The sequence below is a fragment of the Crotalus tigris genome, unplaced genomic scaffold (assembly GCF_016545835.1).
Source record: "Crotalus tigris isolate CLP2741 ecotype Arizona unplaced genomic scaffold, ASM1654583v1 scf7180000018549.3470463, whole genome shotgun sequence".
NCBI lineage: Eukaryota > Metazoa > Chordata > Lepidosauria > Squamata > Viperidae > Crotalus > Crotalus tigris.
In genome coordinates this window covers 1,259,011-1,282,840 of record NW_024097072.1, presented here as the reverse complement: position 1 = coordinate 1,282,840, position 23,830 = coordinate 1,259,011, and the positions used below count along the sequence as shown (strand labels likewise).

Here is a 23,830-nt window from a genome sequence, read left to right as displayed (position 1 = left end):
TACCCCTGCTCTAAGGTAACCAAAATGGGATGCCCGCAAGAGGCGGCATTCTCTGGGCTGGAGTGATCCAAGGACAGGACTTAATTAAACTTTAATTAAGTTTTACTTCAAGAGTCTTCACTGACTTCCCGGAATGTATTTGCCACTGTCAAATTAAGTTAACATATTTCCTATAGGCCATGTAACTTTAGGATGAAAACAATGTAGGCTGCCGCGAAAACCACATCCCTAGGAAATTAGCAATCATGACTGTGTTCGTTAGAAGGAGCCCTAGTCAAGACTTCAGGCTCTAAATGCCAAACACACGGATGTTTCGCTATTTGAAAAAGGCAGCTTCTTATGAGTAGGAGAACCTGCTCCCTCACAGTGCGCAACATCTGTTGTCAAATGCTTAAAATGTTCACAAAGGCGGCCTGGGGCATTTTCTGAAGGCAAATGGGAATCAGATTTTCTAAGAGCAAGGTGGAGAGCCTTCAGAACAAAATTAAAAGTAAAGAAAAAGAAAAGAAAGGAACAAGGAAGCTGACGTTCTTTGTCTGCAAAAACTAAAAAAGGTCTGGGGCAACAGCCTCATGTCTCCTAGAGATCCATCAACCACTGGGGCCACAGGATCTCTGCATTTTCATGGAATGTTGGCGAACTTATTCACGTTTTTTTAATGTGTCTTTTTATTTTCCCCATCTTCAATAGCTGGGAACAGGTACTGTTCGAGCAACGTTTCACAAACCAGAGGTGGGTTTCTAGGACGATGGAATCTTGTGTTTCATAAGACAATCACATCAATGTTGTTTTCAACCACGGACACACTTTTTCTTTTCAAGTAAAAAAAAAAGGCTTTGTTATCCCAAAATAAGAAAGTAACAGCATATTTGTTATCATTCCACTGCTACTCAGGTTTTTCCCAAACCCACCCCCCTCCCAAATCTCTATTATCACAAACATTTGAAATGACAGTCAGACCATAAGAATGCCACATAGGTGCACGCACACAAAGTTCCGAACACAGACCAACTGCTACACGCACACGCACACAGGAAAACTCCAGGGAGGTTGACTGTGCAATATGATCCTCCAATTTCCAACAGCAGTGAAACACCACGCCCTGCCAGGCTTTCTTTAGCAGGCCATTTTGCAAGGACGGGAATTTTACATCTTCACAGACGGGACTGCCAACTTTTTTTGAGACTGAGCTTTCACTATTCGTGGTCCTGTTAGAACAGAGGTCCAACCTTAGCAACTTTAAGGCTTGCGGACTTCAATGTCCAGCCAGCAAGGTCTTAAAAAGTCCACAGGTCTTAAAGTTGCCAAGGTTGGACACCCATAATTCAAAATGAGAGGTCACATTAGAACTGAGAACTGGTAATCCAATTTTTTTTTTCCCCTTCCGTGCCATGTTTTTAAGACCGTAGCGGCAAGGGCTGCCTTGTTACTGATCTATCTACCCTCTTATTTAAGCTATTTCTTTTTTGGGAGAAAGGAAAGAGTCAAAATGCTTGAAATAAATAATTGAAAGTAAAACGCTAAAGTCTCTGCTGCTATTCAAATCAGAGCAGGAGGAGACTGAAGTGGCCTTTCCTCTGTGGCGGTCAAGAACATGGCAAGGAAAAGTGAACCGGCAGCCCAGAAGAGTCGGTTAAGCAAACCACCATTCAGATCCCGGAAAACATCACCAGCAGACTTACAGCAAAAGGAGAGAACAAGCCCATCAACAGTTACAGAACATAGAGTTCTTTGCGACTTTCCCATTTCACGTACTGGCACAAAGTCTTCACTGCATTCTCCTGCGTTTCAGCCTGCCCCCCCCCCCGTCCCCGTCCCTAAGTCAAAGTGCATTTGCTTTCAAAGTTAAGAGCTTTAAAATAATTTTGGCGGAGAGTCCCCCAGCCTTGTCAAGCCAAGTTTGACCTAGCTTTTCCCACAATCCTCCAGAGAGGGAAATTCCACCTCTTGGTTCCAAGACTGCAACCGGGGGGGCTCAGGCATGGCTCTCCAAAGGCGCGCGAGAGAAATCCTGAGAGGAAGGGTCTGAGATTCAGTCAGCAGCTTATAAGCCTCCGGGGATCTTCTGAGGCGGGAGACCGTCTTCGATCCAGAGGGCAGGGGAGGAGCCGCTGTGCAGAATTCGCCGGTGGATCCTCCGCAGCCGCAGCAGGTAGAGCAGGATGGAGAGCAGCACCACGAAGAAGCAGGCAAAGAACAAGTAATGGTTGTAAACGAAGGCGAAGCTGCGCCAGTGGGGGTGATTGCCTCGGAAATTCTCCTGCTGGATGTCTCTGTGAGAGGAGGAGAGGAGAGGATGAAAGAGATGGTTCTGCTCTATAACAACAACCCAACAACCCGACAACTTAGCATGCCTTGATGCATCCCTGCAGATTTCTCAAAGGTTTCGCTAACCTGAGCATAAGGCGTATTGTTAGAAAGCCACAAAAAGACTTTTTTTTTAAAGAATCTTTTGTTATTTGTTTCAGAGATCACTGTGATCCCAAAGGCTCCTGGTGATGAACAACGAGCATAAATTATCCATAAAGATGACAGATATAACGACAATAACATAAAACAGAGCATTCAATGAAAAAGTGGACCCAAGTTTGGGGTTGTCCAATCTTGACAGCTTTAAGACTTGTGGTTTGCCCAGCATGTGAGAAGTTGGCTCTGATGGTACCTGGGAGTTAGGTCATTTAGGCCTTATTGATTAAAGCTTTGAATTATACCCAGAGTCTTATTGGAAGCCAGTTTTCATTTGGGAAAGAATTCTCCTGCACAAACATTTATTAGATGGGAAGGCTGGCACCCCACAGCCTGATGTAGCCTAAATTCCAGTGTTTAGGACAAGAGGAATTTCATCCTTGCTTAGCAGCTTGTTAGGTGGGGGGGGGGAAAGGCATGCCCCAAAAAGAAACAGGCAGTTCTACACATCAATCATCATCATATAATCCACTGCTCCAAATTATTCTTCCAGGCTGCTTGGCAGAAAAAGGATGGGACATCCCTGTCTTAGAACTTACAGAGGAAATTTCTACTCCAAGCAGGCGAGTGTTCCTGTGATGCCAACAGGTATGAAGACCAATTCTTTTTTCCCTATTTGCATGGCCAACAATCAAGAGCTAAAGAGCATTTATGGATCTCAAGAGGACAGCACCAAGAATGGAAACAACAGAATATTTGTAGAGTTAATTAAGAAAATCTTAGATTGTGCAGAAATGGACAGATTGACATCGAAAACAAAAGAGAAATAAGATTCAGTATATTTTAGGACATGGGATAATTTTGATCAATGGCTAGAAAAACGAGTAGAAAGGAACGTGAATATTTGAAGCTCAGGGTTGAACTGTGGCAATCTTAGTGCATGATGATGTTACCTAGTTTGGTAATGAAACATCTGCAAGAAGAAAAGCAAGCTCAGAGAACACCAAGGACCCCCCAGCAAGAATGGTGTCAGGCAAATTGAGAGGACCAAACAGAATTTTCTGCCCTCTGAGCCGACTTCCATCCACCTTACTGATAAGCATTGCATTGGTTCTCCATTCGGCTTGAAAGTCAAAACAAATGCGAAACTTTCTGGAGAACATGATTAAAGCTGCCTTCGAATTTCACAGGTAATGGGGTAACGCCTTAAAGGTGTACCTCAAAGGTAAAAACCGGGTTCGGTAGAGGATGGCCCCCAACGTCCACTGCACCTCTTTATCGTATACTTGAAGGGCTGTTTTTAGGTTGTTGTAGTTCATGGGAAAACCGAAGCCATTGTGAAATACCTCGTACATCCAGGCTGACTTAAAGCACTGATACCTGCAGAGAATAAACATAAGCGACGTATCCAAATGGGGTTATTATTTCAACTGGGACAGAGCTAAATGGCACAATCCGAAAGAAGAATGAGCTAAATTCCACCCGTCTTAAGCACTTAATTGCACATTCAAGAGCCCGCTGTTGTTACCAGGATTTATGCACACATGCTCTGGATTCAGTCCAAAATAATTAGATGCCTCCTTAGAAGGGCTAATTAAGCTCTGAGATGACAAAAGAGAAAGCCCTCCTATGGGGGGGGGGGCTCCTACGTTAATGAAAAGGAATGAAAAGTGTCAGGGGAAAACTTAGAAGTCCTTCTCACGCAGCTTGCTGCAAACAACCGACAGTGGAGCTGGCTTTCAAGGAGGCGAACTTTTCAGCAGAGTTAGCACAGGCAGTTTTTCTGATTATTTCAGTAAGTGCAAAGCACGTTTATGATTTGTGATAATTAATAATAACCAATTTAGTCTGTGGATAGACAGGATATGTGCATGTATTATCAAAACACCACTGATTTCCAGAAATGGAAAATAATTCGCTTCCCATTCATTCATCACTTGTTTTTTATATAGTGGGAAAGGAAGCCACCTGGTGACCAAAAAGAGGCATAATTGTACCAAAAGGAAAATAAATACATATATGTCTGCCATCCCTATCTGTCTGTCTGTCTGTCTGTCTGTCTGTCTGTCTGTCTGTCTGTCTGTCTATCTATCTATCTATCTATCTATCTATCTATCTATCTATCTATCTACCTATTTATCGCTTATCTATCATCTGTCATAAGCTTCTTTCAGTTTATGTTAGGATTATTTTGTATAAAAACCATGCATAAAGCAAAGTTGCAAAAAAGAAAGCAAGACTTTGGGTTTTGGGAAAAAGATGTCTTGGTGTGTTTCTAGATTTTGTTGCAAATTATGCTGACACAAATTGTGCAATAGTGACTTGTTTTTAAATAAAGCAAAATTTTGGATGAAAATAATTAATCATATAATATTGAATTGTGTAAATCAAATTCACATAGTGAATATATAGCTTCTTTACATTCTTTTTAAGAGTGCTCAACAGCTCAGAGATTTTTTTTTGGGGGGGGGGAATCAAAATATTGGCTTCCTTGAAACAATTACTTAAGGAATTTACTTTGGGGTCTCTCTCTGGCAAGGACTGTTTGACCACATTTAGACACAGAAGAATGTGAACGCTTACTTCAGTCGATGGAGATCTGCATGGGATGCATACAGGCCATGATCAAATCTTTCCCGTAGAATAGACCACTTTGTAGCACAATATTCCTGAGGAAAAACATTACGGAAATAAATATACACAGGTTATTTATATAAATGCACATACAGGATGTCCCAGATGTAATAGTGCAGTTGCTCAAAATTGATCAGTTAACCACTCAGTTATTCTGGTTTCTATTTTATTATCATTATTATTTCCTATATATAGATGAGTTATCATCTTAACTATTTATTTCCTGATTTATTGACAAATTTTGACTGCCCTGTTACTTCTGGCACACTATATACAATAAAGAGGCTTTTAAAATATTACCATACGAGAGACTATAACATTCTGACACGGCAGACATTCTGACGTTGCAGAATGTGTTAATTTGGGGGTTTTATTGTGCGGCCTGCTTATATGTGAAGATCGGGTTAGATTTCCTTGTCGGGCTGAAGTTACTCTCCATTTCTCAGCCAAACCTGGAAGCGGAAGGCCTGCGGCCTTACATTTGCAGCTTTGAGGAACTGAGCAGCGTTGTAATCTCCTCCCATCCTTAAGACGTCCTCGGTGCAGTAGTAGAACTCGGAAAAACCGTAGAATTCGCTGTTCTCGAAGTGGATGGGCGGCTGATAAATGCCGTTCAGCGACGTTTGCGTCTCGTTGGTCTTGTTCATGAAAGGCTGGATGACATCACGGCACAGGTGGAAATCTCCCGTCCCGCGAAGATACAGAATCTGCCCATTTTGTTGGACTTCGTCCTCGGCATCTAAGGGCAGGCAAGGGTCTAAGTAGGGAGTCTCAGGGGTCAGGCCGATCTGTTTACCAAGAAGCCTGCAAGCAGAATTGATCGAAGGACAATCAATGGAACAGCCAAAGGGAGCTGTGTCTCAATTAGAAAGATGGAACCTGATTCTTCTGTCCTGACAAAAATATATTCTTTTGTGGGGAGGGGGCGGGGAATAGGAGAGCATAACCATCAAGGCCGGGGTAGGCAACCTTGGCTCTTTTATGACTGGTGGACTTCAACTCCCAGAATTCCTGAGCCAGCCATGCTGAGGGGAAAGGGAGAGATTTCCAAGCTGAGCCATGCTGGCTCAGGAATTCTGGGAGTTGAAGTTCGCCAGTCATGAAGGGGCCAAAGTTTCCCTCATGCTGGCTCAGGAATTCTGGGAGTTGAAGTCCACAAATCATAAAAGAGCCAAGGTTGCCTACCCCTGATCTAGGCCAAATCACTGCAGTTCAATTATAGAGATAGGTGCGAACAACCAGGCTCACATGTGCAGAGTTCAAGCTAACTACTTTATTTGTTTTGCCTATAATACAGGAATCTCTCCTGTATTATAGCCTTCTGTATTATAGCAGCCTTCTCTTGGGAGCAAACAAGACTTCAGGGAATTTGAGGGGTGGGGTGGGGAGTAAGTCTTAGTCCTTTTGCAGTTGTGCAGTGACTCCAGTTCTGTACTTGGGCCCTCTTCCTTGCCAGGTTGGGTTCTTCCCACCATTAGTTATATTTGGGAAATCAAGAAGCCATGGGTTATTTCTTGCTTGAACAAGCCATGCTCATCTGACTCAGTCATAATTCTAAGCCACAAGGAACGATGTTGGGGCTGGTAGCTACAGCTCTCCAAACCAAGCAACTAGCCCAATGACAGGAGACCCAAAGGTGTGGGTCTGACACCATCTACTATCAATTCCTACTTCCAGCTGTTATTTTTTTCCCCCCAACCGAACTATGGCCTTTCATATAAAAAGCTTCCCAGCCCCCAATTTAGCTCTTACGTTTTGGCATCCAGAGAAGAGTTTTATTTTATAGTTCCTGGTAACGTACTTAATTAGAATGAAGACAACCGTGCTACCTTTGATGCAGTTTTTTTTTATCCTAGTTTACACCTTGCTGTTGCCGTGTCGTTGTCATTTGATGAATGTTTTAATTCTGAAAAGCCAACGATCTAATTGGCAGAGACGTGGCAGAGAAACATCTTGAAAAACAAAAACATCTGGACCTTTCCTGTAAACACTGAATTGCTTTCATACACACGATCTTGGGATTAGCAACTGCAGAAAACAATTGACATCAACTGTGTAAACAGACTTTTGCCTTCTGCAGCCGGACGTGACAACCAATTGTAATAACTCACGTAGCCTCAAGTCATCATTAGCCAACCCTCGCTTATGCTGCATTTTAAGAGTGGAGATATAATCTCCATTTTTTTGGCAAGCGCCCGTTTCAGACATTTTATGCGAAGCATTTCAGACAAGTTATAATTTGGAAGCAAATGTATTACACTACAGCACCTGTTTCTCAATATTGTGCTGGTGAATATGTTGTCTGCGTATCTCTGCCGAGCAGCGTTCCCGCCAAAGCCCAGAAACGTTGCCACGTAGACGCGATACACATGTTCGCTCTGATGAGCATCACAACCCAAGTTGAATTCCGCCAGTAGGTTCTTGGCCACCTCCTCCTGCCAGCCATCAAAGAAAGAGGTTGAGAGGCAAAATTCTGCTCTGTCGTTTTCATTCCCCAGGTTTTGTTTAGTCAAGAACCACTTTCAGCTCGGTGGGTTTCAAAACCTTTTGTGCAAGATTATTCCTGGCCACAGTTGTTTATAGTAAACACCTGAGCAGTAACCCTTGGATGGGACAAGTGTGGCCATCGAGATGTTGTCGGGGGCAACTTCCAACAGCTCCAACCATCATAGCTAATACAAAAGAATGTATCTGGAAAGACACTGGTTTGCTGGCCCTGCACAATGGAAACAACACCGATGCCCAAATATTTGTCAACTACAGGGATAGCTATGCACATGGCCGTACAGACTACGCTAGTAAGTATTGCATCTTTCCTTCCTCTACAGTAATTTTTAATAATAATAAATTTATAAAAGTGGGTTTACTATTGTCTGCTTCCTAGGGTTGAGAGGGAGGGCCTGGCCCAAGATCACTCAGCTGGCTTCATACCTATAGCAGGACTCCCAGTTCCCTGGTCATTGGATCAAAATCTCCCAACTGGCATAATGCCTAAAGCAGGACTACAAATCACAGGCTCCCAGTTTCTAGTCTGAAGCCTTAATCGCTACATCAAACTGGCTCTTTGTACCAAATATACCAATGCAAATAAAACAAAGTTATAGAACTATCCGACTAAGAAATGAAAAGACTTTGAACATCTGTTCTTTCAAAAGTTGACTTAAATGTGATCTTTGATTTGTGGCAAGAATGTGAAACTATTATTTAAATAAATGTCACAGAAAGCAATTGAAATATTCTTGGTGCACCTTATTCTGGAACCAAGACAAGCTTTATTTTTGAACCCAAAGATAGAAACTGAAAAAAGCTGAGGTTTCACAGATTCAAGCCACAGATTCTGACAAAATCTTAAAAACAAAGAGCATCTGATGTTCAAAATCTGTGGATTTCTCTTGCCTTCTGTCGCAGATCAAGTCTATTCTACATAGATGTAGCTCTAAAGGTCCTATGTAGCTATAGTGCTTAACAGGAATTTTGTTTCTAAACACTGGTTAGATGATTTTGAATATGAAAACCATAATTAAGAAATGAATCCACTGTTTATAGTGTTTTGACTGATCATGTTCAAAGCATGTGAAAATTCTGTCCTGGTACTCATCATTTGTTTAGTACTCAGAGCACAAGCTAGAATTTGTCGGTGTCGGCTGCCTTGTGATTACTACATTATTCCTTATGGGAAAAATTTGTTTGGTACTCATCCTGCCTCCTGCAACCAATTAACGGTCAGTACTGAGGTACTACTGTAATAGGTTAGAAAAATCTGTGGTACTAAAAAAGGTTATTTTTTCCTCTTGTAAAACAGCAAAAAAAAAAAAAAAAATGTGAACTCCCACACTGTACTGAACTTTTGACTATTTGACCATGATTCATTCAATAAAGTACAACAGTTGGAATTTACACATCCAATTAAGCCAACACTAAACCATGTAATGGCTAAGCATGATGAGTGAATCCAACATTTCCTTTTCAGCTCAAAAGGCTGGTTTGGCTCATCCTTGTAGGTCAGGATTTTCCTTATACTGAATACTGCTATACATACATTGACATGTATAGCATACAAATAACAGTTCCTATAGATATATTCCTGACAATATTTACATTTAGAATTAACAATTTTAAAAAGGTATTCCGCGACCTGTCAACCATTAAGAAATTGCATCAAACGGGGACCGCAAGCTTAGTTAACAGTGCATAATTTTCTATTGACTATGTACAGTATAAAAACGACCATTTCAAGGGCAAAATTTATCCGCATAAACTCTGCGTCATAAATAAACACATTGCTAACACACTGGCTGATGAAAATGGAAAGTAACGTTTATGGATTGCTTAGCTGATGGGGCTCAGAAGTTCAACTGCTTTCTCTTCAGGCGGGGTGAATGGCTCACACACCACGGGGCACAGGACTCACACCGTGCAAAAGAAAACGAATCAATGGATATGGGTTAAAATGCAGGGAAGAAAAAAAAAAGAAGGAAAGTTGTACAGATAATAACCTGCTGTGAAGAGGCAAAGCTTACAGTTTTAGGGACTTCGTACGCTATTTGAGTTGAAACACCACCCATGTCAAGTATACCCACGGTCCTCTTTCGGACAACTTCTTCTTTGCTTTCGCTGTCAGGAACGTGCACTTCCACGACTGCTTCGTCCTCTGGAAGGCAAGATGGGGAGAGGTGCTGCTGAAAACAGGGCAGGGCATCGTTTCCATTTTTGTGGTATTGTACAGGGAGTCCTGTACAAGAAAACCAAGATCATGGCATCCGGCCCTCTCAATTCCTGGCAAATAGATGGGGAAGAAATGGAGGTAGTGACAGACTTTATCTTCCTGGGCTCCAAGATCACCGCAGATGGGGACTGCAGCCAAGAAATTAAAAGACGCTTGCTCCTGGGGAGGAAAGCTATGGCAAAACTAGACAGCATACTAAAAAGCAGAGACATCAGCCTGCCAGCAAAAGTGTGTATAGTCAAGGTCATGGTTTTCCCAGTTGCAATGTATGGCTGTGAAAGTTGGACCATAAGAAAGGCTGAGTGCCAAAGAATTGAGGCCTTTGAACTATGGTGCTGGAGAAGACTCCTGCGAGTCCCTTGGACTGCAAGGCGTTCAAACCAGTCAGTCCTAGAAGAGATCAACCCCGACTGCTCTTTAGAAGGCCAGATCCTGAACTTGAAACTCAAATACTTTGGCCCCCTAGTGAGAAGGACGGACTCACTGGAGAAGAGCCTGATGCTGGGAAAGATGGAGGGCAGCAGCATGTTGGCAGCAGCATGTAAAGAACCCAAAAAAACCCTGGGCTGCAGAGGTTACCATTATTTTTTTCATGTATAAGACGCCGCACCTGATTTTTGAACCGGGTGTTTGCAGGAAAAAATAGCGTTGTTTACACGGAAAAATACGGCATGTGAATAAAGCCAGTGAAGGAAGGAAATTGTGCACTAACAACATCAGATAAATCAGTGGTCCTCAACCTTTGAAGCTCGGCGGCCCAGCTGGAGGGGAAGGGGAACTAGGCCGCACGAGCAGTGGGCCGGCATACATGGGAACAAAGCCCTTGCATGAGCTGCACTGTGCACATTCGTCCGTCGGCCTACCACTTGTGAAGTTGAGCTGCAAGCATGGGCACGCTCCAGCCAGCCACTCACGTGGCCCAATTCCAAATAGGCCATGGTCTGGTAGTGGGCTGCAGCCCAGGATTTGGGGACCTCTGAGATAAATTACTGGTAGTGTTACATATTTTAGCAATTTTTGGAATTAATTAATATTAAGGTCCTTACCTTCATCCATATGTTCGAATTTTCCAAGGACAAAGTTGATGCCAATCCAGGCATATACTCCTAGATAAAATGTAGAAGGTACATTTCTAAATATTTTAATATCACTGGGTTTTTTTAAAAAACAACACCACCTTAACAGAAACAAAACAGTACCAAAATCATTGAATATTACCATAATCCTGCATAAGTCAGGTTCCAGCTCATGTGAAACTCTTTGCACATAATAGTTACATATGTAGAGGTTCCTTCATTGCAGATGTTTATTGTGTGTCCCTTTAATATCAGGACCTGCACAAAATTCATCCAACATTTAATATTTATTTGCTCCGTATATGTAGGGGTGTGGGTCTATACGTATGTTGTTCACAGTATGTTTAGGCGTGTGTCATGTATGTTTCACTTGAGAGCGGGCAACTAAATTTCACTTTTGATGTGTGCTGTGTGCTGTTGTGCCCACAGTAAAAAAAATGACAATAAAGGTTATATTATCTTATGAAAACAGATAACAGCATCTGCTTTTCTTGCACACTTTGATAAAATATATGAGCAGGTTCAGGCTGGCGTAAAAGGCTGAATATAGGCCGCACAGGATGTCTTAAAGAAGACATTTTGGTACCATATTCTTTGTTGGATCAGACAGTTTCACTCTGGCTAGCTCAGTGATCACAAAACGCAGGCTGCTCCTAAATTATCTCCTGATCTTGCCAAAACTAAAAAGAAGAGACAGTACTTCCAAACAGTGCTACCAGAAAATCTCAATAATGAAGCCTCTTTTCCTCATTTTTTTCTAGACAGTCCATACATATTCCATCAGTCTCCTGACGAAAGTTTACTTTTTTTCCCCAGCCTGTATTCTTACCTTCTTGCTTTCCTGAAATCACTTCAGCGTGAGAATCCGAAAACAGAAAATCAAAATGCACTGGAATATCAGTAAGAAGATCTTCCAGGATTGCCTTTTGCTGGCTGCAAGGTTCGAAATGGATTAAATATAAATCTAGGATCTATTTCTACAGGCAAATCTTTCTATGAAACATTAATAGAAAATGAAGGCACTTAAGTTACCTCTCTGGCAAGATTCTCATCCCTGCAGTACAGAGAATGTATAGAGGAGTTTCTTTGTGCTTCGCACGGGGTATGTGTTCGGCAGCAAAGTTCAGTAGTGGGAAAATATAATCACTAACTTTCTCAGGAGAGGTAGCAAATTCTGAAATGCCTGGACAGTAAGAAGAGATAAATATACTTAACTATACATCAACATGAGAAACTAAAGACACTTTTTAATAAGGAGAGTATTTTTCTCACTTAACACCTAAAATGAGAATTCAGTCAAAGGCAAAATATTGCAAGTCATGCCTTGGTAAAATACAGCATGGGCCTACGCATACAGGATGCTATCTTAAAATTACATTCTATGTAGCCGGGGTCTTCAAACTTGGCCCTTTTATGACTGGTGGACTTCAACTCCCAGAATTCCTCAGCCAGGCACGCGTGGAATTCTGGGAGTTGAAGTCCACCAGTGATAAAAGGGCCAAGTTTGAAGACCACTGCTGTAGAGCAATCTCAACTGCTTTAAGTAAGATACTGTGAAAAATTGTCCTGAATGAACCTTGGCCTTTTATGTTAGCATGCAAATATTAACAATAAAATAAATAAAACGAAAACCTGTTTGCATCTTTGAGCTTTTTTTAAGCATTAAGAATCTTAAGAAATAAATGAAAACCAGGGGGACAAACATGGGGAGACCCAGGTCTTGCAGATCCCAAATAAAAAGGCAGAAAGAATCTGCTGCATTTCAAGAAACAAATAATGCCAATCTTTGGCATGACCGAGTTTCTTAATAGGCAAACAAGCAGCTAAGAAATTGGCATGACTTTCCCTAGTACCTGGCTTAATTTTCATAACCACTGGTTTTCTGTTTTCATCCCGCATTTGTTTGATGTCAAGTAAATCATGAGGGTTGCCGTTATGCCTTGGCCACCAATACACAAAGATCCGAGATCCACTACTACCACAATCCACCATAATGCCGTAATTCAGCTTTGGGTTGCTTGTGTCTGTGGCTTCGGTGTCTGTTACTCGTGCAAGATACCTGGGAAAGAAAACAGAAGAATTGCTCAGAAGCAAGTCTCGCTGAACCCAGGTACGCTCCAAAGGAAACAAGGACAGGACAAAGCCCTCATGTCAATCACACTGAACTTGCTAGTTGCGAAAACACCTATGTGAGAGCAATTATACTATTACATTTCATTTGTTTAATGTGGAGCTTCAACTTTTCAGCTGTATCTTTCATCAAGTTACACCGGGCTAGCCACCAACACTCAGCCCAGCCTACTTCGCAGGACTGTTATTGTAGAGATAAAACGAGACCTAGATTTATGCCAGTTTAAGTCTGCAGAGAAAAGGAGGGGTATTAACACAATGGATAAGTTTAATGTAAGAGGATCTGTTTCATTCTGTTAGGTATAGCTTTGGATTGGTTTTTAATCCACTTGACAAAGATTACCTGTGCAGCTTTTTGTCCCGGGAGCTGTATTTTAAAACAGAGTAATACAATATGAAAAATGCAGCAGCAAGGAGAACGGTAACAATAATTTGCCGTAATGTGGTATTCAATATTCGTGGACACCCAACAGGGGAAATACTGAAGTGCCATGAAGCAGGAAAAAGGCAAGAGAAGCTGATCCTGGAATGAAAAAACAAACAAAGACCTCTGCATCTAAAATTCTGTGCAAGCACCCCACAGATACAATTGTTGGAAGCCAAATTTTGAAACATCTCACTCTTCATTCTAAACATGAACACTTTTCAGAAAAAAAAGTTAACCTGGCAACTGTTCAGTCCAAGATTTAGAGACATTTCTTTACAAGCCCTTTGTTGTATATAACAAGACTGGCAGAAGCAGGAAAAGTATCCTCTTAATACAAGTGCTTACCATACATAATTCAAGTTAATTATTCTTTCTTCCTTAAAGCTATTTTTTGTATGGCTCATCTGTTAGCCAGCCACACAAGCCATCAGATAACTAAGAAACATTGATATCTCAAATTTCACAAGTTTTGGGGGAAAAACTGGAAGAACGTTATATTTCTGGCTACTGAAACTTAAAAATCAAACACATTTTGACGTTTATTTGATCCCACCAAATTTTCTTGTTTTTACTAATCCAAGATTTGGATACTCACCTACCCATTTCTGGGACTATCTGATCAGGACAACTAGGCCACAGAAAAAGCTAGCTTTTTACGGTTAGCCCAGATTCATAAGGCACAAGATTCATCCCCATAACCAGTGGAAGAAGTAGGAACTGAAAAATAATAATTAAAAGGTAGCATTTTCACTCAAGCTAAAAGAGATGAAACACCACGGAGTCAAATTAATGTATGTTAGCCAACATATCTATAGTCCACCTTTTCCTCCAGGAAGGTGGTATGCATAAAGTTATGCTTCTTTTATTCCCTCTGCCCCCAAGAAATAAGACTGAGAAATAATATCTAACTCAAGGCATCTCACATCTATTTTCCAATTACCGTATACACTCTTAGCATACAGCAGTCATGGTGTTTTTCATTCTATCTGAAAAAGGAAACGGTGATCAGCTTCGACTGAACAGTACTCTGTAGAGATTTGAAGCTTAATATTTTTTTTTCTATAAAATTTTGTCTTCCAAACAGAGCTAGACTGAGAATTTTAGAAACAAAACAAAAACCTTCCCACTACTAACATTTATAAGCTCTAAAAATACAGCAAAAAAATCAGGAAATCTTGTTCCTTGCATTATTTGGAAAATATGTCTTTTTTTCATTGTTTTCCAACTGGCAAAGATTTCATGAATTGAAATTTCCATTTATACAAACATTTTATAATTCCCGTAGTGAAACATCAGTTGGTTTTAGGATATGCTTCCAACCCACAATAGAACATTTAAAAAGTTATACCTGCTTACCTTTAAAACACAGTAACATTGGGACAGAAGACACCAGCTGTTTAATGCAAGCTGCATTCCTTAACAGTTCCATGGAGAAAACACTGGAAGATGCCATACCATTGGGAAACTAGAGATTTCAGAACAGAATGAATGTGATAAAATTAAGACATTTTCTCAGTAGAAGCTATACATATTCCTGAACGCCACTGAAAAAAGGGACTTATGACCATTATTCACACTTATGGCCATAGCAGCATCCCCATGGTCAAGCAATCAAGATTTGGATGCTTGGCAACTGACTCATATTTATGTCAGTTGCAGTGTCCCGGGGTCATGTGATCACCTTTTGCAACCTTTTGACAAGCAAAGCCAGATTCACTTAACAACAACGTGTTGCTAACTTAACTGCAGTATTTAACTTAGCAGCGGGAGCAACAAACGTCATAAAACTGGGCAAAACTCACTTAACACATTTCTCACTTAGCAACATAAATTCTGGGCTGCGTTGTGGTCGTAAGTCGAGGACTACCTGTCTTTATGGCCTAAGATCAACCACAATGAAAGAAGATAAAGGTAGGAAAGGGTGGGGGGGGGAAGCTAAATTAAATCTTTCTCACTGACATCTGGCTTTCTGGGCAGAAGAAAGAAGAAGAACGTGCTTTTGTGCCTTTTCCCCCAGTGCTTCTCAATGAGATGGGTGGGTTTCCAACCCAGCATTCTCCCCAGCCAGGGGGATTCTGGGAATTGAAGTCCGCCCATTTCCAAGTGGCCAACGTTGAAATCAGCTAAACCAGGGGTAGGCAACCTTGGCTCTTTTATGACTCGTGGACTTCAACTCCCAGAATTCCTGAGTCAGCATAGCTGGCTCAGGAATTCTGGGAATTGAAGTCCACCAGTCATAAAAGAGCCAAGGTTGCCTACCCCTGAACTAAACCAACCCGGGGATGATGGGAACTGTAATCTACGCTCCTCTGGAAAACAGATCAACTTGGTGTCCCAAGGATGGGTCCAAACCCTGGCCACCACAAAGCCCATGGGGCTTGCCTGCCAAGGCTCCTCCTGAATCTCTGGTCGGCAGAGGCGCGAGAGCGCTCCAGGGACAGGACCCCGTCTCCCAGGCAACGGCGGCGGCGAGAGCCGGGGCAACCCGCAGCTCTGTGACCCGACTGCCGCCTTCCGACCTTTACCGGAGCGCCCTGGAGCCGAAGCCAGAGAGCGAAAGACGGGCCCGGGCCGCAACCGCCCCTCCGGCCCGCTCTTTTACCTGCCTCGCCTCCTCTGCGGTCTCCCCGGGATCGATCGCCGGTTGCCGGGGATATTCCGACACCTCACCCATCCTCCATTTCCGGGTCCCGGCAGGGGCGCGCGCCGGAAGTGACGAAAGGGCGAACCGCCAACGCGGACGAGGAAAGGAAGAGGGGGCGGGGCGAGGAGCGCGACCTGCGGTCCGTAGAGCTGCGAAAAGGACAGAGAGAAGCTCCCGCTCAGCGCGGAGTCGGGTTCGCGCGAGACGCTGACCTCCCTCCTAGCCAACTTCGCTGCCAAGACGTGCGCAATGCTGAGGCGAAGCAGCCGGGGCTGTGACGTCAGCTGCCGCGGTCAAATGCGTAATAAGGCCTAAGCCGGGGACGGATCCTGAGGCAACTTTGAACGAAGAAAGGTTTATGTCCAGGATCTCTTTTAGTGCCAAAGAGTAAAGAGCGCTGGGAGCGGCGCCCGCCTTGCTGTAGGTTCCACGTGGCTCTCGGCAGGTGGATGACGGGATTGTCCTGAGGGTCCCACACCACGAGAGGGCGGCAAAGAGACAGAAATGGCTCCTTGTAGTTCCCCCTCTGTCGGCCGTTGGGAGTTTTGCAGCCCAGGTTTGGCAGTCCTAAAGCAGAGGTTTTTTTTTTTTCAATCTTCGCAGCTTCAAAATGTGTGGGTTTTTAACTCTCAGAATTCCCCAATCCTGAGTGGTAGGTAGGTAGGTAGGTAGGTAGGTAGGTAGGTAGGTAGGTAGGTAGGTAGGTAGGTAGGTAGGTAGGTAGGTAGGTAGGTAGGTAGGTAGGTAGGTAGATAGATAGATAGATGGATAGATAGATCTCCCCAGGACCAACCAAGATGTGTGGATTTTTAACTCTCAGAATTCCTCAATCCTGAGTGATAAATTGGTAGGTAGGTAGGTAGATAGATAGATGATAGACAGACAGATCTCTCCAGGACCAACCAAGATGTGTGGATTTTTAACTCTCAGAATTCCCCAGCCCTGCGTGATAAATCGGTACCTAAATAAACAAACAAACAAACAAACTCCCCAGGACCATATCAAGGACATACCTTCTTGATAAGTCTCCTCCTCTCCTTCCTCTTCAGGGAGGGACTTGATAGGAGTGGAAAGCAAAAATATTCAATTTAAATTTAAAATTATTAAATTACAATATTGATTTCACTATATTTAACAAATTAAAATTGTATTTAAAAAAAGGAAGAAGAAGCTGGACTGAAAGTGACCTAAGTCCACTATCTATCTCATTATCCCAGGGAAAGTTCAGTTTACTAAGGGAATTTGGGGTCCCTGTAAAATGGCAAATGGGAAAAGGCTCAGAATAAGCGTGGGAGAAAGGGAGCGTGCTGAGAAAGAAAAGGGAGAGAAACTAAGGTGGCCCTAAGAAAACGTTCAGCAGACCCACTGTAAGCAGACGGGAGTAACTGACTAGGAAAACACACTCACATAGATTTTGGGGCTGTGTTCCACCAGCTGAGCTTAAACCAAAGATCAGCAAATTGTCTATCAGTAAACTGTGTAAAAAAAAAAAAGTAAGCTATTTCCCTGGAGAATGCCAGTTCCCTTATTCAGTGGAAAGAAAATGAAAAAAAGGTTGCTTTGTATTTTATCGGCATGCACTGGAGCTTTGCCTTTGGGATAAAAAACATTTCACGTGCACGTTAAGTAAGAGTTAATTTTACATAATTGTATTTTAGAAGAAGGTGAGGAGAGAGAGAGAGAAAAAAGAGGGGGCACCCAGATTTGAACTGGGGACCTCTTGATCTGCAGTCAAATGCTCTACCACTGAGCTATACCCCCAGCTGCCTATTAGTTGCTTTCTGATAGGCTTAGTTACAGCTGTTCATTCTTTCCTCACTTCCCTTCTGGCTCTTTCCAGTAATGAACTTATTATTGCAAGGCGAAGCAACCGTTTTACTTCCTGCTACGGGAATAGAGCCCACTGGTAAAGCATTTGGCAGCAGCTCATTTTTCTAAGTGTTTGGTTAGGTAGAGCAAAGAGAGAACACTGTGAACTGGAGGCAGACTGCCCAGGGAACACATCTGCACAATGCAGTAGGCTTTGCCTTAAACCTAAGAGCAATAGCTAAATAGCAGATGGGCAGCCATACAAATTGAATAAAGAAATAAATACATGCATATTGCCACTGGAGTAGGGCAATCTCTCTTGCCCAGTCAGCATCTCAGCCACTGTAGTTATTGAACACTTTCCGTGTGTGTGTGTGTGTGTGTGTGTGTGTGTGTGTGTGTGTGTGTATGTGTGTGTGTGTGTGGAGGGGGGTTTCACTCCCTGTGCCGAGATGCCCAGCTAGGTGGCAGTGCCAGAATCATCTCAAAAAGCTAAGCAGGGTTGGATCTAGATAGTGATATGGATGGGGTTCAGCTAGGACAGTCTTGGGTGGTTGAATACAAAGGTAATGATAATAATAATAAAGTTAGAAGAGACCTCTAGTCCAACTCCCTGCTCAGGCAGGAAACCCTATACCATTTCGGACAAATCTATACCATTTCGGACAATGGTATCAAACATAGAACATCATCAGAGTTGGAAGGGACTTTTCAGGTCTTCTAATACAGCCCCCTACTCAAGCATGAGATTCTATACCATCCATTTCAGACAAATGGTTGTCCAATTTCTTCTTAAAACCCTCCAGTAATGGAGCACCCACAACTTCTGAAGGCAAGCTGTTCCACTGGTTAATTGTCCTCACTGTCAGGAAGTTTCTCCTTAGTTCTAGATTGGTTCTCTCCTTGGTTAGTTTCCATCCATTGCTTCTTGTCTTGCCTTCTGGTGCTTCTTTGTGGCAGCTCCTCAAATATTGGAATACTGCTATCATGTCTCCCATAGTCTTTCTTTTTATTAGACTAGGCCAGGGGTAGGCAACCTTGGCTCTTTTATGACTGGTGGACTTCAATTCCCAGAATTCCCGAGCCAGCCATGTTGAGGGGAAAGAGAGAGGTTTCCAAGCTGAGCCATGCTGGCTTAGGAATTCTGGGAGTTGAAGTCCACCAGTCATAAAAGAGCCAAGGTGGCCTACCCCTGGACTAGACATACCCAATTCCTGTAACTGTTCTTCATACGTTTCACGTTTTAGCCTCCGATCCCCTAGTCATCTTTGTTGCTCTTCTCTTGAAAGAATCGCAAGTATCAGTGCTGTTATAACTTTGAGCGGTTGCTAAATGAACTATTTTAAGTCGAGGAATACCTGTATTATATTTAGGAACCACTCACAGAGTGGTTAAAACAAAAGGCACTAAGAATGGCCAATAAGCATGGAATGCTGACTTTCAGAAAAGAAAAATTGAAAAACCATCTCGGGCGAGAAGAAGAAAAAAAATCTCGTCTGAGCTTTTAACCACTTGGGGTGTTATGTTACGAGGCGAACATCCATCAAAAGAGCTTCTTGGAGGTCTCTCTTAATCCAGAAATGGGGCTGCCTGCCTCCCCTCATTGGCAGCCCTTCAAAAATAATGCTCTTACTTAGATGATGAGCAGCAGGAAATGAATTCTGTTGACAGGAATTGACCTACATCGGAGAGGTTTGCCTCCAGTGTGGCAGAGCAGGGGAAGAGAACCAAGGTGTCATGTTAAGGGCAGGAAAAACAGAGGGAGGTCAACTGTGTCAACCTCTTGTCCCAGGAAGGTGGAGATCCAGCTGAATACACACATCCCAGGCCGTCATTCCGGGGCAGAAGAGGGAAGCCATTGGAATGGCAGGTTTGTTCCGGAGAGGGCAAACCTCCACGTTGGCTCTGGGTGGGAACTGTCTGCTGTGGGGCTTTTCCACACAAGTTGCAAAACATCTTTAGAAGCCTCTAGCCTGCTTTTCTGGCCTGTATTCTTGAGAGACTTCCCACACCTGGTCATGGATCTAATAACAGTTACACCAATCAAACCCCTCTGGGGTCCCTCTTAACCTCCAGCGTAGAAAGCTGTTGGAAGGACAGCAATTTAGTTACTTTTTTTTTTTTTACAACTTTATTGAAGTTCAGGAAAATACAAAATACAAGAAAAAAGGGGATAAAGAGAAACAAGAGGAAAAGGGGAGAAGAAGCAAAATGACAGCGTGTGGACAACAGGAAATATGCAACTGTTGAAAAAAAGTAACTTCTGACTTTCTTTGGTGCGGATACAATGTAGTTGTTTTTTTTGATAGGACTCAGTGTTGTCTTCTTTTTTCCTTTAACAAATATATTATATACACAAAGATGAAACATATGTATCCTTGCTAAAATGAGATAAAGCAAGGATCTTTTTTTAAAAAAATGCTGCTGGATACCCCAAGACAGCGTTCACAGGGTTTGTGCTAAACCATGATTTGTTGGAGGAAAGCCCAGTTAGCAAGATGACTGCTACTCCTTATCATCTACTCCTGCACACAGTGATATAAATGAGACCAACTTATTGCCCATTGCTAATTTGTTATAGCGGATAGCAGGTCCTATCTCATCAGCAGACTGAGTTTGAATCTAACTAATAGGGGGTGATCAATATATCCCAAATTGGTGGCTAGATTGAGAATTTAGAGAACTATCCACTTTTGTATCATTACCAAGCAGAACCAAACAAATATGGATGGGTTCTCCGGGAAGGCAGCAAAAACTTGATTTCAAGTCCAACCACTTCAAGGTCCTGGTCTTCTTTCTCAGAGTGTGTTGATATTTTAAGACTTGGATTTGACAGTCCATCAAAAGGAGGATATTTTCAAATGCAGGACTGACTGACAGCCCTTCAAATGGAGAATTAGTTCCAACAAAGCACAGGAGTCTAGTTCCTGATGGTGAAAGATCTACCATATACAGTACAGTAAATGTAAGCAAGGTTTTGTATTTAATCATTGTTTCATTTTTTTTTTTTGCTACAGCAGAGGTCCCCTCCCCATCATTTTGCTGGCTGTCTAGAATGCCATGGGAGGTCCTACTCTCAGCAATCCCACAGGGACTTGTCTGTCTGCCAGAAACTTAGATTTCATTCTGGGGCCCCAGTGCTTTAATGAATTAACCTGTTAGAGAAACAAGCATAGGCTGGTCCCCCCCCCCCCAACAGTCTTCTCCCCTCTGAAAAAGGAAAAGACAAAAGGAAAATGCACCACAATATTACATTTTTGTCTACTGATTAAAATGTGTTCTACATTCATGTAAAATTTATGTCGTACAATTATGTGATCAGCAACTATATTTAACAATAGAAAAACATAGGACACAAGGCATGTACATTGCTACAAGTAGACCAGATTTCTAAGTAATCCTCTAGTTGGGAGTCCCAGCTGTAGAACACTTGTTTAAATAATCATCAGCCCATTATCTAACTGAGGGACAGAAGATAGAGAGGATAGGTATATTTCTAACCTTGTAATATCCTGGTGTTTGCAAGATGTATTCCTGTTGTCCTCTTTCCAAGCCTTTGGCATAATTCAAAAGAACGTGGTCATCCTCAAAAACCACCGGGTCCTCCGAATACTTAAGAATCAACACTTAGGGTCACCAGCTTTCTTTCTTGTCTTTTTCCCTTCCTTGCCTTTTGTGAATATTTTGTGCTAAATGCATGGGGTGAACTGAGACCTGACAAATAAGTTTACTTTTCCAAGGTCGTGCCCAAAAGCAGGATGGCTTTGTTTTCAAAGCAAGGAAGTGAAGAATTACTTTGGGGCTTCGGAGTAGATGTTTTTTAGATACAGGCTATCAATTCCTCAAGAGAATACCCCAGAGTTCTCAGGCTGTTGGTTTTGACTTTATCACAGTTTAAATATTGAAATCAATCAATGAAAAGATCTGAATTCAAATGTCCCTCGGAGGCCAAGTTAGATATGCATTTATATAGATATATTCTAATTGGCCTTTGGTTGTTAGATAAATAACAGACTCCAAGACGTCTTGTGATGGAGAGGGGTGTGTTTGTGTGTGTGTGTGTGTGTGAGAGAGAGAGAGAGAGAGAGAGAGAGAGAGAGAGAGAGAGAGAGGGAGGAAGGGAGGAGGGGAAAACTTTAGAAATGATGATGAAAATGTATTAGTATGTTCCTTTAAATTATTCAAAGTGCTTCATATTTAGATAGCTAGGGTTGTTATGACAATACTGTACAACTTGTCAACATTGCTGCCTCCCTTGTGGATTAGGGCACTAAAGAGGGTGCACGTGCCTCATTAAATGCAAGCGCTTACACTGACCTTCCACACCGTTTCTTAGAGCTTGCTCCCTCTAAAAGTGTGCAAGAAGATTGCACTGTTGCACCCGCTCTCGGATGAACAGCTGGCGATATTTTCTTTCCACCACTGTGAGGCAGTGCAACTCTTAATTCTAGGAAATACGTTTCTGGCAAGTTATACTAAATCCTTTATTCAAATTGAAAGCAAGCGATTGGCTGTGTGTGCCATTCAGCCCTTCCTTCAACAGAATATAGATAGTCCTTGCCTTACGGCCACAACTGAGCCCAACATTTCTGCGCCTAGGTGAGACACGTGTTAAGCGAGTTTTGCCCCAGGTTTACGATCTTTCTTGCCACAGTTGTTAAACGAATCGTGGCAGTTGTTAAGTTAGTGTCACAGTTGTTCAGTCAGTCTGGCTTTCCCATTGACTTTGCTTGTCGGAAGGTCAACCAAGAGGGGATGACAAGCATCATAAATATGTGTCAGTTGCCAAGAGTGCGGATTTTGATCAGCTTGTCCATGGAGATGCTGCAATGGTCCTAATGTGTGAAAAATGGTCATTCGTCACCTTTTTCTCTGCCGTTATAACTATAAATGGTCATTAAATGAACTGTTGTAAGTTGTGGTCTATCCGTACAGCTCTGTTGTAAAGTAGGGTTTACAACCCATAACTGGTGGATCCAACCTTTACCCTTCAACCAAACACACTATATTCTGCTTTATTAGAATACTCTTAAAAGGTAGTGTCGTAGAGGTCTTTGCTTTGTAGAGAGATCACAGGGATCTGATTATAGAAAGTTGATCTCAAGGGCCATTGTGGATCCCTGAGAATTGGGCTACTCTATCCAAAGGAAATAACTGCATGCTACTCTTTGCTTTTCATGTTTCATCCTTCCACAGATATCCTATACATATTGCAATGAGAAATATTTTACAAGTGTGTAGGATGCCATACACACTATAGACTTAGAACACGGAATAACAGAGTTGGAAGGGACCTTTGAGGTCTTCTAGTCCAACCCCTGCTCAAGCAGGAGGCCCTATATGTCATTTCAGACAAATGATTGTCCAATTTCTTCTTAAAAACCTCCACTGATGGAGCACCCACAGCTTTTGCAGGCAAGCCGTCCTACTGATTGATTGTTCTTGTCTCTGATAAATGAATTAATCAATCAGAACATGCCAGCAAGCTGTAATGAACTCCTTGGGATTTTTTTCCCTAAGCAATTGTGTCATATATAGGATGTCTGCTCATTAAGCTTTTTTCTTGTTTATTTCTTAAAATACAATTTTAATATTGTAAAACTGCAATGCCTGGGTTGTAGATTTTGTAAAGCGCTTGCAAATGAACGATTGCCTTCAACCGGTTTGTCTTCACTCAAATTCCTATTCTCAGAAAAGGATTACGAAACATAAAATCCCCACCCCACAGGGTTTTTTGGGAAACATTTTGGAAAGTCCGTACTTGAATAGAGCAGAATAAGGATTCTTTGAAGTGGGACTTGCCATTGTCTTAAAAAAAAAAAATCATCTTCAATTCTGAATTGTGTAACAATTGTGCTATGTGCGTTACCACAGCTACAGAGATGGCTCTTCTTCAAGAATGTCATTAACTAGAACTTATTTCGTTATTGCTATCTGAATCATACATATAATTGGGAGCATAGGATTTAGGAATAGTG

The 23,830-nt window shown here is 42.3% G+C and overlaps 1 protein-coding gene and 1 non-coding gene across 3 annotated transcripts; both read right to left on the bottom strand.

The window, feature by feature from the left end:
* Positions 1–641: 641 nt before the first annotated feature.
* ENTPD4 (ectonucleoside triphosphate diphosphohydrolase 4) lies at positions 642–16,232 on the bottom strand. Of its 2 annotated transcripts, none has more exons than XM_039354208.1 (14): positions 16,002–16,232; positions 14,756–14,864; positions 13,995–14,116; positions 13,316–13,495; positions 12,696–12,901; positions 11,875–12,025; positions 11,672–11,775; positions 10,813–10,872; positions 9,561–9,691; positions 7,309–7,475; positions 5,520–5,844; positions 4,990–5,075; positions 3,625–3,786; positions 642–2,273 (listed from the first exon to the last, which is right to left on the bottom strand). In XM_039354208.1, exons 3-14 carry the CDS (start codon positions 14,000–14,002, stop codon positions 2,045–2,047), a joined length of 1,809 nt encoding a protein of 602 aa, XP_039210142.1. In that variant the 5' UTR covers positions 14,003–14,116; positions 14,756–14,864; positions 16,002–16,232; the 3' UTR covers positions 642–2,044. The 2 variants fall into 2 exon arrangements, with proteins under 2 accessions (XP_039210142.1, XP_039210141.1); XM_039354207.1 differs by having other exon boundaries at positions 9,537–9,691; positions 16,002–16,211.
* A 1,500-nt stretch (positions 16,233–17,732) lies between these two features.
* TRNAC-GCA lies at positions 17,733–17,804 on the bottom strand. Its single transcript has one exon. It is a non-coding gene; the product is annotated as a tRNA-Cys (tRNA).
* Positions 17,805–23,830: the final 6,026 nt, after the last annotated feature.

What these genes read in the sequence shown, in the direction of transcription:
- ENTPD4 (XM_039354207.1), bottom strand. An exon ending in GCAGATCTCCATCGACTGAA is followed by an intron (nt 3,787 to 4,989) that starts GTAAGCGTTCAC and finishes TATTCTCTGCAG; the next exon opens with GTATCAGTGCTTTAAGTCAG. An exon ending in ACCCGGTTTTTACCTTTGAG is followed by an intron (nt 2,274 to 3,624) that starts GTACACCTTTAA and finishes CTCCTCTCACAG; the next exon opens with AGACATCCAGCAGGAGAATT.